Source organism: Gopherus flavomarginatus, chromosome 9 (assembly GCF_025201925.1).
Source record: "Gopherus flavomarginatus isolate rGopFla2 chromosome 9, rGopFla2.mat.asm, whole genome shotgun sequence".
Lineage (NCBI taxonomy): Eukaryota > Metazoa > Chordata > Testudines > Testudinidae > Gopherus > Gopherus flavomarginatus.
The window spans coordinates 30,789,975-30,810,536 of record NC_066625.1 but is presented as its reverse complement, the minus strand read 5'-3'; the positions used below and the strand labels follow the sequence as shown (position 1 = coordinate 30,810,536).

The window sequence follows — 20,562 nt, the reverse complement described above, 5'->3', positions numbered from 1 at the left end:
AGGAACAAAGCTTGCTCATTTATACCTCAGCCTCTCCTGCACACTGACTGGCTGATGCAGTTACACTTCAGTATCATAAAAAAGGCTGGTTATCCTTTCCACCTCATATAGGAGGAAGAAAGATCTATGATTATTATTACAGCCTAGGAAAATGTGAGAGTCAAATGAGCTGTCCCCAGTGTATCCACTCCTATAAGAGTCACTCTAGCTCCTAAATCACTTCTGGTGCAAAGAAAGCTAAGAGTTTAATTACCTCACTTACACCTGGAGGCCACTTAAATCCTGCCACTGTTCCAGTCATCACACTCTTCACTGTACTGGACTCAGGGATCGTGAGGTCCTGAGGAGAGACAAGGAGGGTGGTAAAGACTGTAGGTTGGGGTAGGCAACCTGCGGCATGCAAGCTGATTTTCAGCAGCACTCACACTGCCCGGTCATGGCCACCGGTCCGGGGGGTTCTGCATTTTAATTTAATTGTAAATGAAGCTTCTTAAACATTCAAAAACCTTATTTACTTTACATACAACAATAGTTTAGTTATATATTATAGACTTATAGAAAGAGACCTTCTAAAAACGTTAAAATGCATTACTGGCACATGAAACCTTAAATGAGAGTGAATAAATGAAGACTCGGGACAGCACTTCTGAAAGGTGGCCAACCCCTGCATAGCTGATAGAGTCCCAAGGGTTGACCATGTAGTGTTGGCTTTTATGACATACAAACAAGACAATTTTTGAAGAGCATCATGAAACACTTCCCATTTCATAAGCGTTTGGGAAATCGCTCCCCAAAGAAGGTCATACTGCACCATGCATTGCATCATCAGTGTAAGACTAGTCCAGCAGTGGGCAAAATGAAGGAGATCAGGAATCACTGACACAGGGAGTTTAACACAGTTATGATTTCAGGAGAAATCAAGGCCACTGTACGCGGGAGGAATTAATAAATTTACACAAATGCAAAACGAACTTGGGAACCCCCATCTCCAGCATTTGGGGGTCCATTCCTCAGCCGCGCGAGAGAGTGCGTGAGTGTGTAAAGTACTGATTAGTCGCCATAGACAACTTAATTGTTCTCCAGATTCTCAACTTTCACTTTTTAAAAAATTAGTCTCTGCTATGAAGTGAGGAAACCTTCACAACATGAAGCAAGCATAACCTAAGCACAAATGCCTGCCTCAGTGTGCAGAGTACCTGATACAGTAGCTCAGATGTTTGTTTCATTTCAATAGCCGCTAACTCCAATGACAAGAATGATACTTAACATGTCAATATTTCAAGTATTTTACTACTCAGCAAAGCATGTAAGAAAGAGGAAGTATATTATGAAGTTCCATAGCAGCATTTCCTACATGCGGTGTGCAGAAGATGTATAAATTAAGCTGCACAGGCCCCTATGACACCACATAGCAGGATTCAGGAAGGAGGTGGGGCACAATTGGTTTCATTTTCCTGGAAGGGGGGGAAGGTGTTTCCTCAGCTGTCAAGAAATGGACAAACATGACGCTCTCCCTCCCCAGATCTACTTCCTGAAAGAGCACATTATTGTCCAAACACTGCCAGTTTCATTTGGGGAACAAGGCAGCAGCTCGCATTACTTAAAACAAATATGGCAAAAGTATGGCTCCTGGACCTAATCTGGCTTGTTGCTGCTGTCTTTTTGAAACAGAACAGAACTCTGGACATTACAGACCCCAGCATCTAGATCCAGGAGGCCTTCGACTCAGATCAAGGTGAAGCACTGCCTGCTGGAAGTTGTAATTTGTGGGAACAGCACTGCTGTTTGGACAGCTGAAGGTGGCTACAATCTGCTTTGTTTAATTCAGGTTAGTGGCCCTTAGGATTTTCACAAGTTATGGATGCCCAGATTTTGCCTAACTTAAAAATATTCATCTCTTTAGTTTAAAATTGAGCATATTTTAAAGAAGAGTACAGCTGTGGTTGTGAGCTTCTTGGCAGCTCAGCAATGTCACCTCTCATCATTAAGCAGTGTAGCTATCTTTATCTCTCTACCACCCCCTCCCCCCCTTAAGGATAAAGAAGGATTCTGTTACAAAACAGAACTGACGCTGTCATAGAAGCCAACATTTCACACCACTCAACCTATGCAGGTAGAAAATATATGTAAAGTATTTGTTCTTTTGGCCAGAAAAGTAAAATATTAGATTTTTAATGATTATTTTCACAATACGAATAACAGCAGAATTTATGCCTGGGCTTTTAAATTTCCATGATGGCATTAATAGACAGCATATTATTCTCTGGAGGCACATATTGTTATCAACTTCATGTATTAGTTAGCCTGTTGTCTCTGGCCAGACATTTGCTAGCCAGTTGATCAGCTCAATGTCATAAGAACAGCTTTCCACAGCCTCTGCTGAGGTTTGCCAATAAAATAATTACTTTATAAATCCCTCCAACTCATTTATGGCAGCTGGCATGACTCCTGCAGCTGCATTCTCCGCATGTGACAAATGCTAAGACAACTGACAAGTCTTCAGGCCAATGAGAATCAAACTCATGACTGGCAACTGATTTCACATACACAACCTTCATCAATATGCACCCTCCAAGACTGGAATCATGCTCTGATCCAAGAAAGCATCTTTCATCCCCAGAAGATTGTGAAGGTCCATTTTAATCCATGTATTTATACCTGAACTTTTAAGATATGACTATCTAGAAGCACAAGGAACATGCAGAATAATTTTTTATTGACTAACTTATTGTACATTAACCAATTAAGCCCCCAGAGCATCAATACTGCTCAGAACCCACCAATACCCACCCACCTTTTCCTCTTCTCAGAAGAAAGGAGAAACAGATAGGCCTTAACAGACTCTGGAATTCTCTTCCTGACCACTCTCTTCAGTCTGACAAAGAGGGAGTCAGTAGCCCATCACTAAACCTGCTTTGCCAGCAGTACCCTCACATCTACTACCTGGTAATAGTTGGAACTTAACTGCAGAGTTATCAAGAAGAAAGGCTGTTGCTCAGACAACCAGGGCCAAATCCAATTAGAGCTTTAGAGATCAAGACTGACATCCTGAATTGTACTCCAAAGTGCATTGGAAGCCAGCAAAGAACATGAGCCACAGGTACAAAGTAATCTCTTTGAAGAACCAATGAGCAAGCAGGCTGCCATGCTGTGCAGTTTTCAGCAGCAGTCCCTTGTAGAGCATGTGCATTACAGTAATCCATTTTGGAGGAGACAAAGATATGGATCACTGCAGTGAGGTCCACAATCAAAATAAAAAATTGCAACCCTCTAGCTGAGGACAGATGCATAAATACATTTGGCTGCTGCTGCAGAGACACCCAGAAACAACTGAAAATACAAAACCTGGCGTTGCACTGTATCTCAGTAACAGAGGGAATACATCCACATTCATAGAAGCTAAAATAAGCCTCAGATGCTTCTGATAGCTTCCCCCTACCCACAAGCATTTCTTCAATAACTCTCAGATGTCCTGACCCAAGCCTCCAATCTCTGTTAGCACTGGGAGTAAGGGAGGGAAGAGTATCAGTCATTCAACCACACAATTCAAATTAGATGGGAGATGTACACAAGGATATCATCTCAAGGCACTAAAGCTCACATCTCCTCACTAATCTTCAAATCGGCCCTCATGCATACACTGAGCAGGTGGAGTGGCAAGATGGAACCATGTGCAACTGCACAAGGGAGCCCTCTAAGATCTCTCAGAAAAAAAATGAATGGAAACACTCAAGAAAGACTATCTAATCCTGCTAGGAATCCATAGAAATATTCATCCTTGTGGCAGGAAAAACTCCACAGTGGCCCAACACTGTAGCATTTAATTTCAGAAAGAGGAACTACACAAAAATGAGGAGGTTAGTGAAACAGAAATTAAAAGGAACAGTACCAAAAGTAAAATCCCTGCAAGCTGCATGGAAACTTTTTAAAGACACCACAATAGAGGCTCAACTTAAACGTAGACCCCAATTTAAAAAGCATGGTAAGAGAACCAAAAAAGAGCCATTGTGGTTAAACAACAAAGTAAAATAAGCAGTGAGAGGCAAAAAGGCATCCTTTAAAAAGTGGAAAATAAATCCTAATGCAGAAAATAGAAAAGAGCATCAAATCTGGCAAATGAAGTGTAAACATATAATTAGAAACGCCAAAAAAGAATTAGAAGAACAGCTAGCCGAAGACTCCAAAAGTAATTGAAATTTTTTTTTAAATACATCAGAAGCAGAATGTCTGCTAAACAAACAGTGGGGCCACTGGATGAGCGAGATGCTAAAGGAGCACTCAAAGATGATCAGGCCATTGCGGAGAAATTAAATGAATTCTTTGCATCAGTCTTCTCTGTTGAGGATAGGAGGGAGATTCCCAAACCTGAGCCATTCTTTTAGGGTGACACATCTGAGGAACTGTCCCTAATTGAGGTGTCATTAGAAGAGGCTTTGGAACAAAGTGATAAACTAAACAGTAATAAGTCTCCAGGACCTGATGGTATTCGCCCAAGAATTCTGAAGGAACTCAAATGTGAAACTGCAGGACTACTAATGGTCATCTGTAACCTATCATTTAAATCAGCTCCAAATGACTGGAGGATAGCTAATGTGACACCAATCTTTAAAAAGGGCTCCAGAGGTGATCCTAGCAACTACAGGCCAGTAAGCCTCACTTCTGTACTGGGCAAATTGGCTGAAACTATCGTATAGAACAAAATTGTCAGACACATATATGAATATAATTTGTTGGGAAAGAGTCAACATGATTTTTGTAAAGGGAAATCATGCCTCACCAATCTACTAGAATTCTTCGAGGGGTCAACAAGCATGTGGACAAAGGAGATCCAGTGGATATAGTGTATTTAGATTTTCAGAAAGCCTTTGACAAGGTCCCTCACCAAAGGCTCTTAAGCAAAATAAGTAGTCATGGGATAAGAGGGAAGGTTCTCTCATGGATTGGAACCAGTTAAAAGATAGGAAACAAAAGGTAGGAATTAAATGGTCAGTTTTCAGAATGGAGAGAGGTAAATAGTGATGTCCCCCAGGGATCTGTACTGGGCCCAGTCTTATTTAACATTCATAAACAATCTGGAAAAAGGAGTAAACAGTGAGGTGGCAAAATCTGCAGATGATACAAATAGTTAAGTCCCAGGCAGACTGCAAAGAGCTACAAAAGGATCTCACAAAACTGGGTGACTGGACAACAGAATGGCAGATGAAATTTAATGTTGATAAATGCAAAGTAACGCGCACTGGAAAACATAATCCTAACTATACATATACAATGATGGGGTCTAAATTAGCTGTTAACACTCAAGAAAGATTTCAGAGTCATTGTGGATAGTTCTCTGAAATTATCCACTCAATGTGCAGTGGCAGCCAAAAAAGCAAACAATGTTGGGTATCATCAAGAAAGGGATAGATAATAAGACAGAAAATATCATATTGCCTCTATATAAATCCATGGTACTCCCACACCTTGAATACTGCATGCAGATGTGGTCGCTATATCTCAAAAAATATATCGGAATTGGAAAAGGTTCAGAAAAGGGCAACAAAAATGATTAGGCGTATAGAATGGCTTCCATATGAAGAGAGAATAATAAGACGGGGACTTTTTAGCTTGGAAAAGAGGCAACTAAGGGGGGATATGATAGAGGTCTATAAAACCATGAGTGGTATAGAGAAAGTAAATAAGGAAGTGTTGTTTACTCCTCATAACACAAGAACAAGGGGCTACCAAATGAAATTAATAGGTAACAGGTTTAAAACAAACAAGAAAGTATTTTTTCACGCAATGCACTGTCAACCTCTGGAACTCCTTGCCAGAGGGTGTTGTGAAGGCCAATACTGTAACAGGGTTCAAAAGGGAGCTAGATAGATTCATGGAAGCTAGGTCCATAAATGGCTATTAGCCAGGATAGCCAGGAATGATGTCCCTAGCCTCTGTCTGCCAGAAGCTGGGACTGGGTGACAGGGCATAGATCACTTGATGATAACCTGTCTGTTCATTCCCTTCGAGGCACCTGCCATTGGCCACTGTCAGAGGACAGAATACTGGGCTTGATGGACCTTTGGTCTGATCCAGTATGGCCATTCTTATAGTCTTATGTTCTAACAATAACCTGGTCAGCTAATAGATTCAGAAGAATCGACACAAACAGCTTTACAAATGGTACAAAACTGAACTCTTCCTTTTGGCCTGTAAACCAAAGTGACAACCATCCCTAGGGTCCATCAGTGAAGTCCACAGGTCATGGCAGGACATGCAGAACACAAACCTTCTCATCTTTGGGGGGCCGTCCCCGCTTCCGGGGGCTCTGATCTAGTGCTCTTTTCAGGGGAGATTTTGAGCCTCGCTCTGATGAGACAGAAGATGCTCGCTTCTTCCCTTCCCCTGTGCTCTTCTTCAACTTCCCTTCAGACAAACCAGCTTTGCGTTTCTCTTCGCCAGCAGACTGCTTGCCTCTCTCCTCACTGGAATTACGCCGGTTCTTCTCTTCACTGGAGTTATGGGAAGATGCCTGAGAGATTACAGAACAGAAGGTTGCGAGGAAGGAAGAGATTGAGTGATTTTCATAAAAAACCCAGGGATACTGAGACTGCAATGCTGATTATCAGGAAACTGATGGTACAAAGTCACATTACAGCACCAGGTCCAACAAAAATTAGCTCTTGGAAGCTGTTGAGTTTGAAGTTATTGAAGTTAGCATTTATGTCAAATGTATCAGTTTCAAAAACTGGTTCATAGAACATGCCATGTGAAGGATCACTGGGGGAATCATGTAGTCTAAAACAAAGGTTTAGGAGAAACCAGATTTAGCACTGATTTACTGTGTGGTCAATTAGCTTCTCTGCCTCAGTTTCCCCATCAGTAAAAAAAAGGACAATTACCACCTACTTCACAATGGGGTTGGGGAAATTCATGTTTGATTAAGTGCTTTGAAGATGGAAAGTACTATGCGAGTGCCAACTAGCATCATGGCCATAATGACCACTCTTTATGGAAAGTTTAAAGCTAGAGGTCACCAGCTTTAATAAAGGTAAAACAGAAGCTTGGTTATTGATCACGTCAAGTCCAACTTTGGCACATAAAGCAATGCTAAAACCACTCACCTGGTCCTTGCCTTTGGCTTTCTTAAGGAACTCCTCCACAGCATCCACAGCCTGCTGGAAGCGCTTACCCTTGTTAATCTTGATCATTTCCTCTTTGTGGGCGTGATAAGGCTTCAGCTGTTCCACTTTGATCCAAGCACTGATAATAAATGTCAGAAAAAGTTTACTGATATATTTTCCAATCAAAACACACATCAACTTCCTCACCCAACTCCACCTGTAGCAATAAAACTGACATATACAATAGTATGGCCACATTGGACTGACTATACCAGCAAACTCACTTCTTTTCCCTCTTCCCCGATGGCTTCAATTCCTACATTCGCTGAAGTCTTTCTTCAGCCTCCTCAACAAGTAGCATACCCAATTGTGTAAATGAAATTTGCCTCTGGGCACCATTCATGTGCTCTGCCAATACACCCACATGTGAGCACACACATTTATAAGTGCATGACTGATTGCTCTTGTACTGGTGTGGGAAAAAACCCACACACTCAGTGTGGGATTTTATTCCTAGGATTGTTGCAACAGGAGACCACTTAACAGTTCTGACAAAACAATCTTTTGTCAGAGACAAGATTATTCTTGTTTAGTACTGTGTATGTATGTATGTATAAATCCCCATGAGGGCTGGAAGAATAGACAATATTTTTCAAAATTAGATTTTGTAACACATGGGTGACCACCACAAACAGAAGAACACACACCATAGCTCACTGGCCATCACGCTTTTGACACACAAAGGATCAAATGCCTTATAATAAACTGACATTTTTCACTTTTGATGAAAAAAGCATTCATCCTCAATTGCTGGCAGTGTGTTTAAGAGAGGCTCGCACCACTGTATTTTATAACGTAGTAACATCAGAGCAGAGCTCTCTTCTGCTTTGTGAAGAAACTCCTAAATTTTCTCCCTATAACAATTGCTGCTGTACTGGTTTTCCCTGACACTTCTGAAATGGGTACGCTCTCATGCAGAATGATCGCCTTCTTTCACATTGTCCACCTCTTCTACCAATTCAAAATTTTCATTCCGAACTGTAGTTCCATAAAGTACCTTTCCACCTATTCTCCAACTGCCTCATAAAGCATTAAGACCACTTTCATCTATCACAAAATCTGAAAAGGGCACTTCAGCTGATCTGCTGCTGATCAGTTAAGTGGCTGCAGTGCCATTTCCCCATTACTACTGGGGAGAGTAGAGTTCTGTGCACCATTTATTGGAAACTTTTCTGAACAGGAACAGCCATCAGCATTTTTCATCAGGGAGCAGCTCAGTGTTAGGCAGCATTAGGCAGGGAAATGAATTTTAAAAACGGGCACCACTGAAAAACAAAAGATGTTAAATGTCAGTGGTAGAAGATTTAAACATTTTGATTATCCCCAGCAATGGTTATCTCCTGCAGACAGGTGCTGCTGTTTACAGGAAGCCTTTTCAATTTCATATTTTCAAGACTCTCATCTACATCGCTGTAAACTGAAGACAAATTTTAAGACATGATGCCCCAGTAGCTCATTTTTCCAAATGAATAGAAATTAGAAATTCACCCATTATGCCATGATTCCTCTATTTTCAATTGGACCTCCTCCACATAACTGGTACATTCAGTATTGAAGTATTTCATAATGTTTAAAAAGTTTCAGAATTTTCCCAATTAATGGCAGCTTTTCTCTCTCACCTTCCAATTGTGCTACCACAGCAGAATACCTAGGAGCTCTTTGGCTCACTTTCCTAGTTTGTTTCTCCATGGCTTGTCCATATACTCAGACAAGCAATCTTATCCCAGTTCCATATATTATCAGAATGATGGAACCAGACTGCCCAAGATCTGTTCTCATTTACTACAGTCTCTGAGAGAATCAGCTTCAAAAACAACCCATGGTGTGAGACAGCTTTCTCCATCCATCTGCCTTAAAATTGTAATTCTCCAATGCTTTTTAGAATGTTCATCTGTGCAGTTTTAAAGCCCAGAGTATTTCCCTGATCTCATCATTCTTTGCTTTTCATTTTAAAGTCTCTGGCCTCTGCATCAAGGTTTTCTGACCAGTTATAGCAAGTAGCCTGTGTTTCCTGGATCTGTTTGGGACACAGGAAAATAGCAGAGTTCCGAGTCTCATGCTCATGGATGAATTTTCTTTTCTTTCCACTTCACATTTGGATCTTGCCCCTTTGCCTGTTCCTATTTGCTCTTTTTTCAGGATGCAATGACCAGTTTACCATCTTAAGGCCTGGGTGAAGCAGCTTCCTTTCCACTACCATGGGCCATTGTATACAATGAGCCACTGGATCATTCAGTATGGGACTGCAAACATTTCACAGGTAGATGCTTTTCACATAGGACTTAAATATAGGAGAGACCAGAAACTTCATGGCTGTTAGAACAGGTAACTGTTGCTTAGAGGTTGCAGTTAGTACAGGTTTCCCTGTGCAGGAAGCGTGCTTATACACTTTCCACTTACTGCAAGCAGGTTCTTACTCTAGAATTTCCACTGTAGCCCTGAAGGTGGAAGATCACACAATGCTTTCCGTTCTGTGCACCCTACAGAATCCTCTCCCTCGTCCTACATCCCCCTTCATAGCCATCTTTGAGTTAGCACAATATAACAAGTGAAGTCAGTGATTCTCAGACAACAGTCTAGAACTTGTCCAGGGAGTCTCTCTTGACCGGCATGAAACCATTCACCTTAGGGTCTTCAAATGACAGTGAATCACTAGGAAACTGGGCAGTGTTGGTCTACGAAAAGCTAGCTAGCTCGCTCTCTCACACATACGCGTGATAAGAATGTTGGGAAACAAGTCAATGAAGTCATTTAAGAAGCATTTCCCCCAACTTCCTTCCAGATTTGGGCCGCTCAATGAAATCACTTTATTTCCACTAGTCTGTTCCTCAAAAAGTTATTGGAAGGGGAATCCATTGCATTTTCTCCTCCCAACTGCCTCTGATGTGTGTACCTGTCCACTCCCCACCTCCTTCATACCTACACCAGCTCTTTGCTCACTATTCTTTTGGTAGTGAAGGGGCAAGATCTATACATCAGGCTGGGCCTAGGGGAGACACAGACACTTGGGATTGTTGGAGACAAGGATTAAAGATCTATATAAAGGATTAAGGGATAAGGGCAAGCAGGCAAGGGCTTAGAAAAGTCACAGACACAATAAGAAAAAAAAAATCTGCATTCCTCTCCCTATCTTGTCCCTTGTCTACATGCCATAGATTTATCTAATCTCTCCAGGGCAGGGACCTGTCCTCTTAAATGTCTGTAAAGCACCCAATACTGTAGAGTACTATAAAAATAAAGCTACACCACGGAACAAAGCCATTCATAGCTACACATGTATGCCTCAAAAAACAACGACCTAGCATAAGTCCTCTCAAATATGACATATTAGGCTGTGATCTCATAGCTAAGGAAGGTCAAGTATCCAGATAAGAGTTTTCTGAGGCATAACATAAAATAAGTGCTAACCTTACTAAATGCTAGGTTCAAGCAACCTACCCACAGGAATCCTAATTCTAGGTTCAAGCATCCTACCCATAGGAACTCTACAAGAACCTAGGCATTATAACGCTAACACTACGGTAGGGAGCCCAACATATAGGAACCCTAAACCTAGCTCCACAGACCCTACCCATAGGAACAATATCCCAGCTCCTTGCAGCCTGCTAATAGGAACCCTAACCCTAGCTCAAAGTGCCCTACCCATGAGCCGTAACCCTAAATCCACATCACCTGCCTAAAGGAACCATAATCCTATTTCCAAGTCACAGAAATATAGGAACCCTAACCCTAGTTCCAAATAGCTTATCCAAAAGACCCTAATCTTAGACCGAGAAGAAACCTATTCCTAGCTCCAAGTACCCTACCCACAGAAACCATAACCTTAGCTCCAAGTACCCTACCTCTAGGAACACTAATTCAAGGCACTCATAGGAACCCGAACTGTAGTGCCAAGTACACCCCATCCCCAGGAACCCCAACCCTTGCACCAAGTACCCTGCCCACAGGAACCCTAGCTTTAGGATGGGGATCTCTAACTATAGGAACTTCACCCTACCTGCAAATACTCTACCTATATGAACCCCAACCCTACCTCTGGGAACCCTAACCCTAGCTCCAAATACATGATTCAGAGGAATATCCTTAGGTTGAAGTACTTTGGGCTCATAAGAACCCTAATACTAGTTCCAAGTACCCTACCCACAGGACCCTAACCCTGGTTCCAAATACCCACCCTCCCATAGGAATCCTAACGCTAGGACAAAGTACTTTCATAGGAACCCTAACCTTAGCACCAAGTACCCTACCCATATGAACCCAAACCTTAGATCACGGAGACCTACCCACAAGAATCCTAATGCTAGCTACAAGTACCCTATCCAAAGAGACCCTAACTCAAGCTCTAAATACCCTACCCATAGGAAACATAACCCTATCTCCAAGTACCTGATCAGACCTTCAAAAGCCGCACATTCACTACCGTGCCAACTCCAAATTAGTGTTTTCTAAATGCAAGATCACTGGGGAACATTCCAACCAGCTGCAGCAGAAAGCTCTATCATCCCTGCTGAACCCTTGGGTCCAGGAAAGAACAGCAGCAGAATTTAAGCTTTGGCATCACAGAAGGATACGGGGCTTGGTGAAACTGCTAACACAGTTTTGCTAAGGCCATAATTTTTGTATCTTTCAAATAGTCTTCATATTATACTTTTATCCTGGATTGCAAGATTTGTCTTTGATTTTTCTTTGGATAGCTCAGGTTAGGAAGCGAGTCCAGATGTCCGTATTCCTGATGAGGTTATTTAGTTTGTACATTGGTACTTCAGAAAGATGTTACGGGGTGCTCCAGGATGTTAACAATAAAATTTTGATAATACGCTAACACTTAAGAATTTTTTTTCAAGCTGTAAGGCTTGTGAGTTAAGTGAAAGAACATGGTAGTATTTATCAGGTAGTGGTGGTTGCAGTGTACTTTCCAGTATTTCACTGAAATGGCTTCATGTCTATAGGGAATGACACTGTCATAGCACATAGCTAATGTCTGTTTGCCAATGCTAATTGCTATTTTGAATTGTATGAAGCACGCCTTGAGTGTCTCTCACAGAGTTTGATTTTTATGGGATTCAGTCCTGTCATTTGTCTGAGAAAGACATGTTAGGGTTCTTCTTGCCTACTTTATTTTGTGTTGTTATTGTGGGGGTGCACTAAGCCTTCCTATGACAAGTCTGTAGGCTTGGGAAATAAGATGGGCTGTGATCATATACCTAGGAACACAGTTATATCTTGGCTGGATGAGGGAGCTTATCTATACCAATATTTTGAGAGAGACCTGCTTAATATATTCCAGCAGAGCTTAGAGACCCCCAACCTATTTACAAGGTTTCCATTGCTGAGAAAAGGGTATATGGGACTTCCCTTGGGATTTGGGGGATAGAAAGGAAAGACATTTCAGAGTGTTATTTCTCTGCAGAATTAGAGCAATAGCTAAAAATCACCCAAGTTCCAAAATGAACACTAAGGCAGTCTGAAACATCTCACATTCTTTCATGGAGCCAGTGAGCGAGCTATATAACCAACAATATGTGTACCATAACTACTGAATACTTCAGAGCAAGGTGCAAGTACTATATTACTACTGCAGACACTGATAAAGCCCCCATTGCTATGGTGTGGGGGTTACTCTGGGGGAATAACGTAAAATTCATGTCCCCCGCAGATTTCATTTCCCCACAGAAAAATGACTTCTAACGGGGAAGCGAAGCGAAGCTGCAAGAGCAGTCACGTGCCCCTCCCCGGCAGCACAGGCAGGTTGGTTCAGGTGCCCAGAGCAGCCTGTAGAGATGTAAATCACCTCTGTGGGGGGAGGATGTGTAGTCATGCATGAGAGAGAGACACACACACAGATACACATTCTGTCCCTCTCACTTGCTATTGCAGTGTGCTCCTCATGAAGGAGCAGGGCTTCAGGATGCTTCTGAGGAGATAAGCATGGGGCAGGCTCTGTCCCCTCAGGCAGAGCAGAATGTAGCAGCCTGTCCGTGTAGTGAATTGTTCCCACTGCCTTTTTGAATTCACCAAGGAGTATAAAACAGGTGTAAAAGTTTTAAGGCTCCTCTACATTGCCAGAGTGGTGTAAAGGCCTTATGGCCTTATAAATGCTTATTGTCCTTTATTGATTAGAACTGGTCTACGTTTTTGAACTGAAAAAATTTCCTATCAAAATGTGCTCCATGAACTGTTTGCTACTGACCTTTCTGAAGATGGTAAGTAGCCAAAATAAATTGTGAGTTTGATTCTCCAGCCTTCACTTGCTCTTCAGTTGCCTATGATGTAGCATGGAGCATATGGCTGCACATATTTGTTGACTAATAACTAGAAATAAAGGGTCAAACCTAGCTACATTACTATTAGGCAAGGGGGTCTGGGGATTTCTTCCAATTCTCCTCACTTCCATTCTCCATCCACTGTATTGTAGTTTAAATAAATTACCAAAATAATTGAAACCAGTGTGATTATATTGTGTTATTTTGACAAATAAAATATGCAGAATTTTAAAATCTTGTGAGCAGAATGCTCCCAGAAGTAGCGGGTGCACTTCATGGGCCTTAAGTTAAAATGCAAAAACATTTTAAGATTTGGATCACTCAAACTTGTTCTGTTCACTCTCTCTGAAGGACCTGTCATTGGCCACTATCAGAAGACAGGATACTGGGCTAGATGGATCATTGGTCTCACCCAGTATGGACATGGTTATGTTCAAACATTTCCTACATGCTAGGAAGACACCTTCTAGGAGCACTATTATATTACTTTAAGGGCAGAAACAATGGAAACTTTACCAAGAGGCTAAATGCACAGAGTAACAGTCAGCAAGAAGCCTGTGAAAAGCTGGATGTTTGAATGCAGGCAGGCTCAGGTTTATACATCTTTGGCCAAAGCCAATTCTGCAATCTTGAACACCCTATCCTTGCTCACTGTAGCCTTGCCCTTGGAACAGACTAGCTTTATCATTGCACATGAACATAAGCTTTGTGGTGAGCAAGGAGCGAAAAGGCAGTCTCTTCTAAATTGGGCCCTAAGCCATTTAAGATCTTTGAGAACCTTGAATTTCACCTGAAAGTTTCACCAACAAGCACTGCAGAATGCAAGTCACAGGTATAACACGTTCCTACCCATCCACTCTGCTCAAAGGGTGGGCTGTCATATTTTACACCAGTGTTCATTTTTTAGTTGACCAGCCTTCACGCTTAATCCGAGGTAGGGCACACTGCAGCCTCAAGATGACAAAGGCATGGAGATGACAATACTGCAGTCTTTCAGCTAGCATATGATGAAAAGATGGCATTTTTGGCCACATTTGCCATCTGGGAATCTTGAGTAGAAAGGAGCCCATCAACAGCCTGAGACTGTAGATCCTTTTGCCAACAGACAGGCAAATGTCCTCAACTGAGAGAGCAGTGAGACTTCAACAGTTCCTCAAAATGCTTTGCCCTGCCAGCCAGCATCTCTTCCATTGTGTATATATACACCGAACATAAGCCAGAATGGCTTTTGTCCAGATCCCCATCTCTGCCAAACCAAGACAATATAACCTGTAGAGCCAAGTGTCATTAGCATATGGATGATACTATAGCTAATGCCATCTCAAAAACTTAAGCAGGCAAAACTGGGCATTAATTACACTAGAATAGTCCAGTACTAGGTCTTTGTAACCGCGCACACATAGCTTGATGGAGACTGACAGGGGTGGGGCAGGGAAGGAGGTGACAGGAGTTTTGTTTTCAGCTGACTTACTAATATTTTTCAGGCTTATTATCTTTAGCCAGGGCACTTAACTCCACCTAGATGCATCACTTTTTACTTTTGTATAGGTTTCAGAGGGGTAGCCATGTTAGTCTGTATCAGTAAAAACAACGAGGAATCCTTGTGGCACCTTAGAGACTAGCAAATTTATTTGGGCATAAGCTTTCGTGGGCTATAACCCACTTCATCAGATGCATGGAGTGGAAAACACAGTAGGCAGGTATAAAAATACAGCACATGAAAAGATGGGAGTTGCCTTACCGAGTGGGGGGTGGGGGGTCAGTGCTAACGAGACCAATTCAATTAGGAGGATATGCACCCCTTCTTGTCAACTGTTGGATATTGGCCACATCCATCCTAACTGAATTGGCTTCGTTATCACTGAACCCCCCCCCCCCTCGGTAAGGCAACTCCCATCTTTTCATGTGCTGTATTTTTATACCTGCCTACTGTATTCTCCACTCCATGCATCTGATGAAGTGGGTTATAGCCCACGAAAGCTTATGACCAAATAAATTTGCTAGTCTCTAAGGTGCCACAAGGAATCCTTGTTGTTTTTACTTTTGTATAAGATTAAAGCCAACTATGGAATAAATCACTTTATTTTTGCAACCATGAAATTTCTCCTTCCCAGCTTGCTGGAGTTAAAGAATCTAATGTCAAATTTGGTTCTAAGATGACAAAATTTTCCCATTTTTTGGCATAATCAAGCAGATCTAAACATAAGCATTCTCCACAAGGTCCAGTATGAGATAGAACAGAGCCATAGGAGGCATCCATTTCTTCTCTTGATTAGTGGAGTTTATAAGAAAATTGAAGTGGAAGGACAGTACTAATTTCTGCTCCAACTTCAAGTTGCACACACCTATCAGTTAGGGTAACCAGGATTTTTAAATCCTGTGACTATCCACCAGGAAATGATGGGTTTTTGGCTGTCCCAGTCTGCCACATGATAGGATTTTACCTAACCTGAACTCCAGAATCATGTGATAAGCCACTTTTATTTTGTAGCTTTGGCCTCCTAACTTGCTAACATTCCAGATATACGACCAGTTTTTCAAAAGCTGTCGTTTGGACAAAATCCCCCTCCCCCACCCAAACCTACCACAAAATATTTTCCTATTCTCCCAAAAAACAACATGAGTTAGTTATAACCAAGAATTATAGTGATCAAGGGGCAGCAATGAAAATATCCACTCTTCGACTACTAACAACTTTATGGCCTGATTAGTCATGATTTCTTGTGAGCTAAAGACACCATTTTTACATTATTTGAAAGCCAGTAGCCTCCATTTTATTGGTGTGCATCTTCCATTTCTAATCTGGGCTGGTTACATGACCTCAGTCCTTAAAGGGACAGTGAAGCTTTGACATTATGCTTTGAAAAAATGACAATTAAAAAATAAAACTGCCATTTCCTGTCAGAGCATCTTGTTAACGTGCATGTCCTCACTTTTGTTTAAGTCCTTCAAAAAAGTAAAGAGTTTTTCTACTTATTGGTGTTCATAACAAGGTGTTATGTTATCCCTCTCCAATTGTTCATTTTCTCCCTTGCTAAATGACTACACAGGGAAATAGCAAAACAGACGAAAACTGACTTCAAATATAAAAAATAAACAACACAGCAGGATGGTGGTGTTTGCTAACATTTCAGTTCCAGGAATCTTAAGTTATTTGCAATAACAGCAGGTATGTAATTGTCAGACTAGTGCGATTCTCCTCATTTTGGCATGTGCCTTTATCACAAAACACTAATTCATAGAAAAATGTCTCACAATAACTTTACCACGCCATGTTGCACAGTCTTCCCAAATGCAAAACAAGCATATTTTACGACATCAGACATCATAAAGTGTTCTCTTTATGAGTGATGCGAATAAAACCACTTTATATTTATGGCAGGAGAAACAAGAGAGACCACAAACTATACTTGAAAAATGGTGACAGTTGCACTAACAGGCACACCTACGCCCAGGCAAGAGATCGACTACCCAGAACTCCCTGTCACAGCAGCACCTAAAATCAAAACATGCTTGAGAAGGTCTTTGCAGCCCTCAAACACCCACACAAGAAGCTACATCAAGGAATAATAGTTATATATAGATAATAAGGAAGTCTTTCTCAAAGCTACATCTTATTATGCTAGCATAAAACTCTTCCAGGAAAGCCCTGTGATTTAAAGGCCAACATTGTCATCAGATAAAGAGAGTGGGTACGTACTGATCTTCTGTCCCAAAAAACTTCACAAAGAAGCACTTCTTTCCACGAGGCTTCTTCAGGTCTTTAGGCGGATTAACGATCTGAGTGGCAAAGATAGAAGACAGTGTTAGTTACAGAGGCAACAACAGAATTCTGTGGCTTTTTAAAGTTTTCAGTCTATGAAAAAAAATCTACTTCACAGTTCTTTGCTAAAAAATATTTTTAAAGCAAAATGGTGGTGGGGAGGGGGCTTGTACTGATAGCAAAGGTCTTCCTCCCAAGCACACAATCCATATATTTCTTTGTTACTCACAGCACTATACCTAGAGTTAGCATCAATCACCCTATCACATTATAGGTTTATCCTGCTGTTCAGGAGATAAGATTGGACTTTTGTCACAGCTGTTGTGAATTCCATGATTTTCATGGGTTGTTTTTTTTTGAATAGTCATGACTTTGGGTGTTATGGTGCTTTTGGACCTGAGAGAGGGGGCAGATGTGAGTAAAGATGAATAAACTTCACTGTAAACTACAAAGTTATACCTGCGTTGCATGAGCTCAGGCATATTACCCAGACGCATCAGTGGAATTTTAGTGAGGTTTTACTGTTCCAAAAGATCAGCAACATGAGGTTCTCCCTATCCCCTAGGAGTAAAATATCTTTTTAAAAGTTGGAAAGCCAGGCTGGGTTTACAGAGTTTTGCTCCCATAGGGCAACTATCACCTAAGGCCTAGTCTTCAGTACAGAAAAGGGTGTTTCTCTCAGTTAAAATGTGAATGAAGACAAGGTGGTTGTAATTTTAACACAAGTTACCAGAACAAGTTAAACCATAGACTCTCAGTCTTCACAAGAGTTGGCAGGTCACATTAAAATTTACAAATTTGCTTTGGATTTTAATTCAAGCTAACAAGTTAGGAACACACTTTTTTTTGTCGTATAGACAACACCTATATTGTGAGGTCAGCACATGTACCTACACTAAAAACAGAAAATAGAACACTTTTTGGGGGGTGTATAAATGGTGCCTGCAATCTGACTTTAAAAACAAAATCTTCTTTCCATATCTTGAACTTTTATCCACAATCACCCACTGTCTTCTCCCAAAGAACATGACAAAACTGTAACTTTTAAGTACTAGTTTGGGAATCTGGACTCTCCTCTCCTGTTTATTACTTAAGACAGTGCATGTAGTCAATTTAGCCAATTTATTGTGGGAGAAGAGAAACCTGTCTTGCAGAAAGCAGTAGGGATTAAATTGCTACGACTAGGGAACACAATCAGTTCCAGATTCTGACAATTTGGTTTGTACTGCTTTTCATTCCATCTGAATGAACAGCTGTTACTGACAGACTGAACTTCTGCATCAAGTAAAATCCCTGATGCATAGTCTGGTTCACAATTAAGGCCAAAAAGCGTCTTAGCTAAAAATTAAAGAAGAAAACGATAAGAATCTTAAATCTTCACTGGAATTATTTTCATGAACTGCTCCCTTCAGGACAGAAGCAGACTCACCTTTCCTGGCCAAGGAGGATACCGGCCCAGCTTCCCCCTAAGGAAAAACAAAAATATCAGCCACTAGCATCAGAAAAGACAATTGCTCCACTTCTATCTGCTTCCATTACAATTTATTTTCAAAAGTCAGAGCTTACACAATATAATCACAACGCCTACCAGGACAGAAAGAACTGTTCCGCTTGGAAGAGCACTCACCAATGCTCCCAAGTGCCATGTGAGCAGATAGCTGTGGCCACACTGAGCCACAATGAAGTCTGCATGGGTACAGGTGACCACCCACATGGAGAACATTACAGGATCAGGGCCTAAGTCATTAAGAATAGAAGTGGTAAAGCTAGCACCTGGAAGATCAGTACTAAAGCTCTTAGTACTTTGGTAAGACTGGATGACATTTCTTTCCTCCCTTACAAATGTCTGCCTGCATCAATACGAAATCCAGAGTCTGGATTCATAAGTTAAGACTTTTCAGGACAGAACAGTCTAATAAGCATCATGTTTCCAATTCATGTAGCTGTGATTCCTAAAATGTACTATTTTAGAATTTAAGGTAGGAATGCCTATATCAAAGGTTGCAAGGTTACTTCCATTATCACTCTTTTTTCAGCCGCTCATCATGCTACTAAGATTTGTGAAACATACTGCAGGCCCACTATAATCACAGAAAAGTTGATTTCCTGCCTTTGCAAGTTTCATCACAAGTCTAAGCCAAAGCATTTCCTCACAGAAGGGGGGGAAAGGAGGGGTTGCTGTCAGCATGAAAGAATAGTCTTCCTACCCCGTCACACTGGCTTCAAATGTTCACAAAACCTTATCTGGCATCAGTCACTGTCTTGCATGAGACTGGCAGAGAATCCTTAGTGCCTGCCAGTTCCTGAACTAAAATTCTCAGCAAGTAGCATGTCAACATCCATGAGGTGAGGATTCCACAGAGAGGGCAAGCTGGTGATTACAGAAACACTACTTAGGAGGACACTAACCATGACTTTCTTTTACTGTTGCATCCATCGATTCTTCTTTTATCAAGGTTATTCTGCTTTCCCATCTCCCTCCAAGTGTTATGGCTATAGTTCTTTTTGGGTGGGCCTAGCGGCTGTGCCTTGACTACATGGCCATGTATGAAACTCAAGCTGGATGATCTGCATTCAGAAACATCACTAACAGCAGTGCACTCCCAAAACACTCATTTGAAACAAGTTCAGCTAAAGGAATCAACCTTTACTTACTTTGCTATATAAATTAGACAACTTCACACCACTGTCAATGTTTCGGATGAGAAACTGCAGTTGTCAGCCTGGACCACGCACTTCTTTTTATCTGGGATATAAATATAAATGCATACACTTGCGTGTTGGGGATTAGCTATTTGTTGAAGGCCCTAGTGTGATGCTAACCCATCATTCAATGCCATGTAGAAGCACAGTGAAGCCTGTACACTTCAGGAGCAGTGCTAACAAGTTTTGAAGGAGGCCCCATCAGTCCTCCCGAGCTGGAAGTACAGAGACCATGACTCCTCAATTGTGTTTGGGGATAAAGCATGGGTTACAGGGGAAAGCTGCTCCTGTGAGCTCCAACAGGGATAGCCCAACCTGGAAAAAAATTCCCATTCCTATATCGTGTTGCTTATCACATAAATCACTCCCTATAAGTGGCACCCAGATCTTAATGATCACCCCTTCCTTGCCCTGCTCACAACCCCCAGGTGACTCCTGTATATCCAGCACCATCCTCCAAGCAATCATCCCATTGCCTCATTCCTCTACCTTTACTGTTCTTTAGATGGTTGCCTCACCCTGTCTTCTAGTTCAAAAAATGCTAAGGCAACGATTCCCTATCCCTTTTACTCCTAAAGACTCCCAGATAACAGCACATTACCCACCCCACAGGCAAAGCCTGCCCCACATTTCACCCTGAAATAGAGGCTCATTGCTCCGTACCCCACCCTGT

General features: G+C 41.6%; 1 protein-coding gene across 4 annotated transcripts in view; it reads right to left on the bottom strand.

Moving 5' to 3' along the window:
• The window catches only part of GLYR1 (glyoxylate reductase 1 homolog), a 34,163-nt gene that overhangs the window by 12,964 nt on the left and 637 nt on the right, over positions 1 to 20,562 (bottom strand). For 3 of the 4 annotated variants that reach the window (XM_050968781.1, XM_050968782.1, XM_050968783.1), the window contains exons 2-6: positions 18,616 to 18,652; positions 17,124 to 17,203; positions 7,101 to 7,239; positions 6,266 to 6,508; positions 254 to 340 (exon numbers count right to left, since the gene is read on the bottom strand). In XM_050968781.1, the coding sequence (XP_050824738.1) occupies positions 254 to 340; positions 6,266 to 6,508; positions 7,101 to 7,239; positions 17,124 to 17,203; positions 18,616 to 18,652 (586 nt within the window). Of the gene's footprint in view, positions 1 to 253; positions 341 to 6,265; positions 6,509 to 7,100; positions 7,240 to 17,123; positions 17,204 to 18,615; positions 18,653 to 19,841; positions 19,933 to 20,562 lie in introns of all 4 variants that reach the window. The other variant, XM_050968784.1, reaches the window with a different exon arrangement.